Source organism: Dipodomys merriami, unplaced genomic scaffold (assembly GCF_024711535.1).
Source record: "Dipodomys merriami isolate MVZ:Mamm:240054 unplaced genomic scaffold, mDipMer1.0.p SCAF_3, whole genome shotgun sequence".
Lineage (NCBI taxonomy): Eukaryota > Metazoa > Chordata > Mammalia > Rodentia > Heteromyidae > Dipodomys > Dipodomys merriami.
In genome coordinates, this window is record NW_027204492.1 from 65,559,280 (window position 1) to 65,571,197 (window position 11,918).

The window sequence follows — 11,918 nt, forward strand, 5'->3', positions numbered from 1 at the left end:
TCATTCCCGGGCGAAATACATACACAGCCTTTGTATGTAGCAGAGATTGTGGGCTGTAAATGGGAACAGGTCTCTTAAGCCCTGAGGGAAATCCTTTGATGTACATATAATCAGCCCAAGTCATCACAGCTCAGAGGAAAGCAGAATCCTTCACAAACTCTTCCCCAATTTATCTCAGACTGCACATTCCAATATTTTTTTATGCTGGTAGTGGGGCATGTACTTAGGGCCTGGGTGCTTTTTATGGCTTTTTCATCCAAGGCTAGTGTTCTACCATTTGAGCCACTCCTCTACTTCTGGATTTTTGGTGGTTAACTGGAGATAAGAGTCTCATGGACTTTCCTGCCAAGTCTGGCTCTGAACTGCTATCCTTAGATCTCAGACTCCTGAGTAGCTAGTCTTACAGGAAAAAGTCGCTGGTGCCTGGCACATTCATGTGTTCTGATCCCCTGACACCACCAGCCATTCCTTCATTATCAATAGAAGAATGTGAAGCTTGGGGACCCTCAGTGTAATCTTGCCTGGACTCTACACATTCTAGGGAGGCCTTGAGGAAACTGGATCCTGATCCCATGACTCTCTCTGGATGGAGGGATGTTCCTAAGATCTGCAAGCACATTTGTGAAACAGGCGTATGAACCTGTATAGACCCAAGGTAACTCTAGGCCAATTGGTAAGGTAATGGTAGCCACCAGGGATAATATACACCTAATGCAAGGAACCATGCATGCTGTTTTTTTCAAAGTCATATGGCACTGGCCATGGTAATTGGGTAGTTGTGATTTCCTCAGATCTCTCTCTAAAGGCCTTTGGAGCATCCTGAGTCATCCAAATGGGGCTGGGGCTCCTCTGCCTGCCTACTAGGGCTGAATCTGGCCACTTCAGTATTTATTAAACAGACTACCACATCTGGATGATTTCCTTATATGAAAGTTCCAACTACACCCAGATGTGAGATCCTTCATACATTCTAACACTCAGGCTTGTTTCTTTGTTTTGTTTTTTATAAACCTCACTGAGGCTCAGCTCAATTGTTTCAGCTCTAGTGAGCACTTACCCCCTCTTTAATGATGATGAGTGAAAGGTTACCAAGGAATGCAGTGTAATCATACAGGAACCCAAGTCTAAGATAGCTACCACACCTGCCTCATGTAGTCTTCTCTCTGACTCATCCAAGAGCCAAGACTGGTTGTTTTCCAAATGGTTGAATCCCTCTATGTTCTCTCTCAGCCTCAAAGTCCACCAACTGAGGAGCCTGGCTCCTATACATGTTCTTACTCTTATGTTTTCGCTGTCTAGTTTTCTGAAAACTTAACCTTCCCATTTTATGGAAGCACATGAATGTCCCCATATACCCACAATTCCCTGCCTCAGGGCCTTTGTACTTTTCACTCCTCCACTGCTTCAGATCTACCGTGACACCTCATAGTAGGAAAGCCTCAGGGCTCACATCCCAGGACAGGATGCCTCTCGTCTAGGCTGCATTACCAGTAATCTGCTTCATACCCTTGTCCTAGCATTAAATACATTGACTGCCATATCTGCCTGATTTCCTTACTTCACAATCCCAACTAGACCCACATGTGAGGGAAGAATCTGAGGCTGTTATATCCCTGCATATCCAGTGCAAAGCGCAATGCTACACATAGTATACAGCTATGTGTATGTGTATGTGTGTGTGTGTGTCTGTGTCTGTGTCTGTGTGTGTATGTATAGTGTCTGCAGCAAATGTATGTTGAATAAATGAGTCCATGAGCAAAGTGTCTAATTCATTAAATTTTTATTTTCCCCTACATTCCAGGGAACTAAGCAATTACAGGTGATTATCAGTTTTGTTTTGTATCTCAGGGGGTGAGCCACACTTTGTTTTATTTTCTTAAATTTGGAGGGGAATCATTATGGTGTAAACTTCAAGCTTTCAAAGAGCAGCTTATATCAATACTCTATTTCAGACCTAAAATAATAGAATGTTGCTATTTTTTTAATGAAAAAGGCAAACCTTTCCTAAACTGAAAGAAAAAACTACAAAACATTTGACCAACGCTATTCAGAAATGCTGATACTTAAATACTTAAGCAGATGTCTAGACAACCAATGACTTGAAATCGTAGTTAGATATAACTTACTTCAACTTTGATCTAACACTGCTCTCATTTACGTTTCTGTTTTGCTGTGCTAGTGGCCAAACCCGGCTATGCGCAGACTAGGAACTTGGTATACCACTTAGCTACACTCCTCATCCTTTGGGGTTTAATTTTAAGCAGTTTATGCCCATAGCTCATTTCTTAATAGAAAAAAGTTACCTAAAGCCAGCACAACTTTGCAATGTACCCACTGCAAGTGAGATCACCAAGAAGCACAAAGAAACTGGAATATGAATGCCAGTGGCCATCTCTTCTCACTCACCTCACTCTGCCTTTGGGCTCTTCATAAATCAAAGCCCCAGTGCCCATTGCTCCAGGGCCCCTTTGTCTATGCACAACCATACCAATGCAGACTCAGCCTGGGCTTTCCCTAGTGGCAGCAAAACCATGATGCTAGTCTAAGAAAAACCAGCCCTGTCATCAGCCAGGTACTGACCATTCCATTGCTTCAGTCATGGCTCTAGCCCTAGCCCTGGCATGAGTACTGATGCTGATGGCCTAGGCTTCAGCCATGGCCTAGGCTCTGAAACTGGCCCTAATACTGGCACTTGTCACATCACCACCAGCAGCTGTGGTTTGGGGCAGCTGGTATTTCCTCCTCTTCTGTCAATGCCTCATTTATTGCCATGGAAAGGATCTGTGGTGGGTGTCATTCACTTTGGCCACAAACTCCAGGGCTTCCATCTGTCTTGTTTCCTTTGAGAGCCCAACAAGATTACTGAGAGATAGGGGGTTACTGTTAGACACCTACATGTGCACCAGGTGTTTGTGCTGCACACAAGCTTTAGTGCTGAGCTTTGGCGACGGCTCCCCACAGGCGAAACATTTTTAGATGAATACACCTGCAACACCCTCCACACATCCCAGAACACCTCCTTGGGGACACTGCTGGCCTGCACGAAGATCAAGTCCAGGGTCATCATCAGAAGCCCAGTCTTTGGTGTGCTCTGGTGGCCTGTCAGGCCTCAGAGCAGGGCAGGATGTATTTTTCTGATTGGGACATAGGAGTGCTTTGCAGGACCAATTTCCTTCACCTAGGACCCAAAGACTAATTTGAGCAGATAGGTCAGAGGCTCTCTTTGAAATGTCAGGGAAGAAGCTCCTGAACCTTTTGACGACATACTTCAGCATGTCTGCCCTTTAGCGGGGTATGGTCTTCGCGTTCTTAACCAGCAGGTACTGCACCATCACCAGCAGTCAGCTACTTTCTAGTTCCCAGGGTCTCTGGGCATGCGCGCCACAGAGGTTGGGGCCCGCGGGGTACACGGCGCGGGGACCCTCTAGGGACTTGGGGGTCCACAAAAGAACTTGCAGAAGCGCCTGGGCGGGGGCTATCTGCCTCAGAAGAAGTGCTCTTGGCGGAGAGGGGTTCGGGGAGCACTTGGCATCCCCGCTGCAGGCGCCTGCTTGGGGATTTCTTGGGCAAGGAGGAGGCCAGGGGGCCTCTGAGCCCCGCAGGCCCCGGGAGTCACCTCTACCGCGGACGTTCTCACCTGCGGCTTTGGCTGGCCCAGGAAGCAGGAACTCTGGGAAGAGATGCGCGTCCACGGGCATTCGGCGGCCGGCTGGAGCCCTGTGTGCGAGGCCGCGAGGGCAGTGACGTCGCCACGGGCGCTGCTGCCGCAGCTGCTGAGAAGACGCGCAGTCCCAGGGTCTGGAGTCGGAGACCACCGCCCCCAGACCCACAGGACCGGATGCCAGTTGCCAACCGGAGGGGAGCAGAGTGGAGGGGAGGGAAGGGGAAGGGGCAAAGCCTGTGCAGCCGGGGTCTTCTCCCAGCTGTGGGAACGCGCGGGCGCTGCCTCTCACTGCTTCTGCCGGCCACGGACGGTACTGCAGGCTGGAAGCCCAAGGATGGAGGCGAGGGAGGGTGGGGGGAGAGGTCGGGGAGAGGGAAATACGGCTCCTGGGGGTGGGGCCTAGTATACCAGGCTTAGAAGCCTCCAGAACCCTGAAGGCCACGCCCAAAGTCAACCCTTAATGCCTAGTTTATAATACTTTCCTACACCAGTTTTTTGTGTCCTACCACACATTTCTGAAATTTTCAAGCAATTTCTATTCTACTGTTTCAGGGCATTCGCATCACTTCTATCCATCTAAATACCATTGCGGCAATTCTATTATACAGACTTGAGCATTGTTTTTGTTGTTTGGCTGGAATGAGTTTCTCCCACATTATTCTTCCTTTTTAAGAATTCTTCAGACATTTAAAAAAACGTTCCCTAGCTGAGTTACAGGGGTTCACTCCTGTAATCCTATCTAGTCAAGAGACTGAAATCTAAGTATCACGGTTCAAACCCAGCCTGGGCAGGAAAGTCTGTAACATTCTTATCTCCCAATTAACTACTAAAAATCTGGAAGTGGAGCTGTGGCTCAAGTGGTAGAGTGCTAGCCTCGAGGAACAGAAAGCTCAGGGACAGCACCCAGGACCTGATTTCAATCCCTAAGACTGATAAAAAAAAAATTCCTCTATATGAAAGCCACAATTAAAATTTTAAGCTAAAACAAGAAAAACCCTTGCTTGAATTTTAACTAGAATTGCTTTAGGATGTCCACCTTACCATGAGGAGAATTAACATCTTTAAACTATGGAGGTTTCTTATTTAAAATATATCATCTGTTCTTCTATTGATTTTGGTTTGTAAAGAATATTATTTGTAAGTTCCCTTCTATAGCTCTTGTATATTTGTTTGCAATGGACATTTGTGTTACTTCTATAAACTGGGTATTTCTCCATTGTATCTTCTAATTATTTCTGATCTACACAAAGCCTACTGCATTCATCTGTTTTTAAAATGTCTGATTGGCTGAATAATAACTCAATAACTCAATTTGAATATGTTTTCAGTAGATTCCTTTGTATATTTTATGTGGACAATCACATTGCATATTGCAATGATAGCACTCACTTTTTCTTTTTCTTATGCCATTGCGTAGGACCATAGTGCCATGTAAACTAATATAAGCAGGTGAAAATTACGTTTATGTACTTGTTTTTGGAGAAAAGGCTTTATCAGTTTTGAGCAAATAGAATATGTTGTTGGCTTCTGATGCTGGTTGGGCCAGATTACTTACTGCAAAAGAAATCCCCTTTTGCCCAGCGTTACTGCATTAGAGCTGATTTTCTATGCCTGAGAACCAAATCTGAGGCTTAGACAATATAGAAAACCAGAGTGACTCTCAATGTCTCAACAGGTCAATGCTTCCTTCTAGCTATAGTCTCCCAGTTAATGTTATTCACTGTAGGAGGTCAGAGGCCAGCACAGACTAGCTGCAGCTGTCCCTCAGGCTGTGCTCATCTTCCCCTGGAGCATCCTCCTCTGGCTGCCCCTGGGCAGCCCTTTGCCTCACCACCTCCACCCTCCCCTCACCCTAAAGTGGTGGTCTCTTCTGCAGAGAAACTCAAAGCTCCTGTTCCCTGACAAATTTATTTAGCTGGTGCCCCTCCCCCACCATGTTCTTTTGGAGGGCACACTGTCTTCAAAGAACTCTGATGCTCAGCTTCAAATGGACAGTGTCCTCTCTTACTCCTTATCATTTTTTTCCTTTTCATCCAAGATATAGAAGTGGACTTTTTGTGCCCATACTACAGGACTTTTAAAGTCCTCGTTCATTCATTTTGGCAGTTGTCCGCCTTGTCTTCCTAAAGTTCTTCAAGGCTCTCCATCTAAGGAAACAGACTGGTTTCTCCCCTGCCCCTACCCTGTGTGTGTATGAGTTCTGCTTCACACTTGGAACCTACCACTTGAGCTTCTGGCTTTTTTGGTGATTCGTTCAAGAAAAGAGTCTCAAGGGCTTTTCCTTCCCCAGGCTAGCTTCAAACTGCCATCTTCAGATCTCAACCTACTGAGTAGCTAAGATTATAGCCATAAGCCACTAGTGCTCAGCTTCAGCATGGTTTCTGTCTTCAGACTGTACCATGACCCCATACCAGTTATTAAGCTACAGATAGTTTCCTTTGAATTAAAACTCTTAAGATTTTTTTTTTTCAGTTTAAGAATACATTTTACGGGGCTGGGAAGGTAGCTCAGTGGTAGAGTGCTTGCCTTGTATGCTTGAGGCCCTAGGTTCGATTCCTCAACACCACATAAGCAAAAAGAAAAAAGCCGGAAGTGGCGCTGTGGCTCAAGTGGTAGAGTGCTAGCCTTGAGCTGAAGAGCTGAGGGACAGCACCCAGGCCCAGAGTTCAGGCCCCACGACCGGACCCAAAAAAAAATTTTTTTTAAAAAGAATACATTTTACATTTCATGTAAAGGAATTAAAAAAAACTATCCTTTAAACCATGCCATGTTTCTCACCCATAATGGCTTTTCAGTTGTGAAGAAGCATTAGAAAAACTCAAGAATCAGGAACAAATAGAGATGCAAGAACAGTATAAACATCTTTAAAACTGTCCTTGATGAAACTTTGGCTGCACATTCATTAAGACAGTACAAGTATCAAAGAGGTTATTTTATGTTTGAATTTAACAGGCAGTGGGATCTAGGATGATTTCATAGCTGGTACGTAGATATAACTTATGTGGATTCTTCTTAAGCAGCTATTAAGGACAAAACAGGACATCTGGGAGACCCTGCACTATGGAAGCAGTGGCTTCTTAAAGCTCTGATGTTCCCAACACTCTTCTGCTTCACAACCTCCTACATTTTGCCATATCCTTTGCCCAAGAGAGAACCTGGTGCTAGGCAGGCGGCCATTGATTACCATGTCTTCCTCCTGTGTCTAATGTCTTGTACCTCTTGGATGCTGTCTCTCTGTTCTCTGAGAACTGTTCCACTTCAGGTACATTACCTAAGCCATCAGCACCACTTGTCCCTCCTACACTCTGCAGCCAATATACTTCCTGCAATCCTATTCACCCCCTCTCCCTTGGATTCTTGGGGCCCCAAATCACAGCCCCTCCCCAGCAGCTGGAGTCTGTCTCATCTCCAAGAGGACGTTATCAGGACCATTGAATCCTCTCTGAAATGCTGAATATCTCCCAATTCTTCCCAGAACTTTCCAGCCTCTGCCTGTTCCAGCAGGGGCAGATGATCACCTGCAGAAGCCCGTGACACTGCAGCAGCCCGTGTGAGCGCCCCTCCTCCCACTCCTGCACCCCAGCGCAGGCCTCATCAGGCTCGTGCATTGTGGGACTATCTCCCCCCACCTTCTCATGCTACTGCCTGCAGGAGGGGGTGGGCAGTTCTCCTGAGTCACAGGCGGCTGTGACGCAGTTCCAGCTGCAGCTTTACAGCTGTGACGCACTGTCTGGTGCCCCCATACCACCCCAGGCCGGCATCCCCCCACCTTCTCATGGTGATGGGGGGGGCGTCCCAATCATCCGGAATCACAGGCAGCTGTGACGCAGCTCCACAGTCGTTACTTGACGCACTGTCTGGAGCTCCCACCCCATCCCTAGGCTGGTCTGGGGGCAGCAGCTACTTTATTCCTGTACCCTCACCCTGCCCAGCTCCCCCAAGCTGAGCTTTAGCCTTAGAGCTCTTGTGAATTCCTGCTGAGAAATACACCATTTCCCCTCCCCCTCCCACTGGTGCTGTAGCTCCAGTAAGGCAGGGCTGAGGACATCCCTCTCCAACAGTACTCCCTGACAACGCCCAGCCCCATCCGCTCTGTTTCTCCCTCCCCCTCTGCCTCCCCCCTAAGCCCCCAAGGCCCAGGGCACTTGCCTGTCCCAGCTCCTTCAGGCTGCATGCTGGCACTGCTCCAGAGAGTGCTATCTTGGGCACAGACTCACATGGCCCCCTTGCTCCTCCCCGCCCCACCACTCTCTTGCTCCTCCCCGCCCCCTCTATGTATCTTCAGTGAAATGTCTCTTCAAATAATGTGTGCAGTTTTTAAATTCAGTCGGTTTAAAAAAAATGAGACCAATTTCACCTTTGTGCCAGAGCAAGGCACAGCTGCCCCCTAGAGGACATCATAGAGGTGAGCCATCCAGCTTAGCCCAGACTGCAGAAATCTTTGAGACAACTGTAGCAGGAGAGATTCCGTGGCTACACATCCTAGTGGCTCATTGAGACCCTCACCTAGTCCAAAGAGTGATGACAAGCCATAGTTATCCAACTAGGTGGCAATCTACCCTAAGTTCACAACTGCCATATCTAACTAACTCCAGCCATCTCAAGTGAAGTAGAGATGGGTGGTGGCCTGAACCTGCTCTCACTTGAGAACCCTCAGCCCCTGCTGCCACCTGGCAGGTCTCCATTGCAAACTTCACCACCCTAAGTTTCAGTTCAGACACAAAGTATGCCACACCTCAGGTGATCCAAGCTTTTGCCCCATGGCCTGGTTCCTACATCTTGCCCCACTGAGATGGTGAGGTCAGCAACACCCACTATGAGTTGCTGTAGAGTATCTTCCCTAGTTGGAAAGCCTCCAGAATTTTCTGCATGGGTCCCTGCCCACATGGCTTTCCCCAGTCTTTGCCCCTACAGCCAACCCCCATTGTCTTCAGTCAACCAATGATGCCCCAGGCCCTAAGACCAACTTCTACACCAAAAACAATCAGGTTCCTAGCCACCAGTCCTGAGGGGCCACTGCCTGGCTATCACAGAGGGGCTACCCTAGTGATGGGCCAGAGGCTGAATGGCTAGCAGAAAAAGTCCCAATGCTGCAGGCTATGGGTCATGGAGTGACCTCAGAGATTTTCAGGTGTTCTGTACAAAGCCACAGAACAAGAGGGTAGAGAGTTGGCCAGTATCTGAAAATGAAACATTTCTTTGGGCTGGTCTGTGACCACAGATGGAGTGGGGTACCCCCAAAGTGTTAGAGCTGTTGCATTGGACTGGAGTAGGCTACCACCTGCTAGGCTTCTGTGGCCCTGCCCACCACTGGGTGGGGATTCAACCCCATTCAATCCTGGACAACTTTCTTTCTAGTTCCTGCTACTTCCTTCTGGTAGCTCCTCCTTGCCCACCTCTCTCAACCCATGCCTTTCCCGAACATGTTAGTTTAGGTCTCCATGTCACAGCCAAGAAGTGGGAAGAACACTGTGAAGGCAAGCCCTGTGTGTGATCGGCCTGGGGCTCCAGATCTTAGCTGCATCTGTGGCTGGTTTGTGCCCACAGGCTTTTCCCCAGGGCCACAGACTGTGAGGAAGTCAGACTTGACGTTGGTAGGGAGGCTGCATTGGCCACACAGAAAGGTGGTCTAGCACCCAGCAAGTGTTCCTCAGTGCTGAGCCCTTTACCAGGGATCCCCTGGAGGTGGTTGGGTATAAGACAGAATGTGACTTTTGACCTTGCCATGGACATATTATGGGCCTTGGTTTGTCTTAGGATCTGATGCCTAGAAGTAGCTTGAAGTGGCCCAGCAAGCAGACAAAGGGTCCTAGACTATTTTCTGGCAGGGACCAAGATCAAGGCCCCAGAGTTGGAAAGAGATCAAGGGGATAGCCACCTTAAAAGGACATAGTATTTCCTATTTTACCCCAACTCTTCACTTATGCCATCACAAGTTTTCCTAGCAGCCTCTGCCACCAATATACTATACCAGCTATAGCTACCTGCTGGTTCCAGAGAAATCAAGTTAGTTTCTGTATTTTATGTCTTTCAAAATAAGACTTACATGTGTGCATGACAAAGTGTTCATTATACAAATGCTAATTGAAACAATAATGAAATTCTAGGATGAGAAGAAGCTGGAACTCTCATATTCTGCTATTGGAAATATAAAATGGCACAACCACTTTAGAAGGTTTGGCAGTTTCTTGAAGTTAAGCAAACCCTTAGCACATGACTTAGCTGTTCTGTTGCTACTCCAAAGGCAGTGAAGGCATGTGTCTATACAGTCACTTAAAGGTAAATGTTCCTGGTTGCTGTGTACTTGTAATAGCTAGAAAGTTGAAATCGCCCCTTACTGAGATACCCTAGTTTCCCATGGTCAATATTTTCCTTTGCTACAACTCTGTCTAAAATGAAAAGGTATCTGGAAGGTATTTACCTAAATGAGATTTCCACTAGGAGTTAGTTGAAGTCCTGTGTTAGATGCTACTTAATAATAGTGAATACATGAGGCATTGGGCCTCTACCTGTTCAAGGGGCCATGCTACTCAGGACTCAATGCACAACTCAACTTTGATGCTTGTTAAATCCTTTCAGTACTGGTTTTATTTCATTTTCCCAGGAATAAGATTGCTTGGGATTTATTTGTGTATCCAATCAGATTTGGGTTGCTTCTTGTTGAAATATTTTCCAGTCTTCTAACAGCTGCTATTGTGATTCTCTGCTCATCTGTGGTTTTACATGTTATTTGTCTAGAAGATTATCAATCAAGAGGAGAAGACATGGGCCTGATAAGTCTGCCTTCAAGCCAGGTCCTTAGCCTGAGGGGCTCAAGATTTCAGGGATCCTATGTCCAGTGTACTCTAGATATATGTTGCTCAAGTCTCCATATGAAAATCTCTTAAGGACTTTATCTTCAGTCTTTTGTGGCCCTGAAAACTGATTTGTTTCATTTTACTCACCCAGGATCAGTGGGTTACTTCTGTCTGGCTCTTGATTGCTGACAACTGTTGTTGTTTTTTTTTTCTTTATCAAATCCCAAAGATTTGAGATAAAGAGAAATAATGGAATTCTCACTTAATATTAAGAAGGCCCTCAGAATTCTTCCCACTTCTGTGAACCAAACTATTGCTATTGGCTTAGATAACAGCAAAGTATTTCCCTTGGATTCATATGTTGCTTCTTCCTGAGTTCACAAGAGACTTCCATGGGCACTAGGAAGGTGCTTCCAATCCTAGACTTTGCTACAGCAAATGTGACTGAATAATACTAGATACCATGCGATGCTTCCAGATGTGTCTCCATATACAAAATTCCTTCATAAAACCCAACTTTGGTAGCTTCTGCAAGATTTGTAACATGGATAATCTTTTAGAAATGACACAGGAGAAAATCTACCCTTGAACATCCATAAAAAGACCTTACTAAGTACTGCTAAAAGCTTTAAAAAAGTAAAACAAGTAGCTGGTCACTGGTGGTTCATGCTTGTAATCCTCAAATGGCTAAGATCTGAGGATTCTAGTTTAAAGTCAGCCTGGGCTGAAAAGCCCATGAGACATATCTGAGCAAGCAAAAAAAAAAAAAAAAAAGCAACAAGTGGAGGTGTGTTTCAAGTGATAGAGTGCTACTTAACTTTGAATGAAAATGCCAAGTGAGAGCTTGAGACCCTAAGCTCAAGGCCTAGGCTCTAAGCTTAAGTCCCAGCACCAGTACACACAAAAAAGTAAAATAATGTGATGTCAGCCCTTAGAATCATACTTTCCAATTAGAAAGAAGTATATCCTCTTCACCTGACTACAGGATGTTTACTTCATTGGCAGACCTCACATGAGCTTCTTAGGATTTCTCCAGAAGCAGCAATGGCAGGGATAGACAGAGGCTGGCTGTTTAACACACAACCCACCACTTAAGAATTTGATCTTTCTGCCTAAAACTAAGGAATAAGATTAATTTTCTAATTTAGAGCACTTTTCTCTGCTCAGCCTTGCCTATGAGATCTTGTCAGCCTATATAACACTAATATGAACTATTTGCTTTGTTTGATCCCTTATAATTTCTCTGTGACACTTAAGAACAAAATTCTTGTAATCTTTCCCTTAGAAAAAAAGGATATCGGGCTGGGAAGGTGGCTCAGTGGTAGAGCGCTTGCCTTGCATGCATGAGGCCCTGGGTTCGATTCCCCAGCACCACATAAGCAAAAATTTAAAAAAGCCAGAAGTGGCGCTGTGGCTCAAGTGGTAGAGCGCTAGCCTTGAGCTGAAGAGCTGAGGGA

The 11,918-nt window shown here is 46.1% G+C and overlaps 1 protein-coding gene across 1 annotated transcript in view; it reads right to left on the reverse strand.

Annotated features, from left to right (window-relative positions):
* LOC138839834 (doublesex- and mab-3-related transcription factor C1-like) overlaps nt 1-7,272 on the reverse strand; it is a 40,579-nt gene extending 33,307 nt beyond the window's left edge. The window contains exons 1-2 of the mRNA XM_070039354.1: nt 7,183-7,272; nt 3,638-3,984 (exon numbers count right to left, since the gene is read on the reverse strand). Coding sequence (XP_069895455.1) covers nt 3,638-3,984; nt 7,183-7,272 — 437 coding nt within the window. The remainder of the gene's footprint in view (nt 1-3,637; nt 3,985-7,182) is intronic.
* Nucleotides 7,273-11,918: the final 4,646 nt, after the last annotated feature.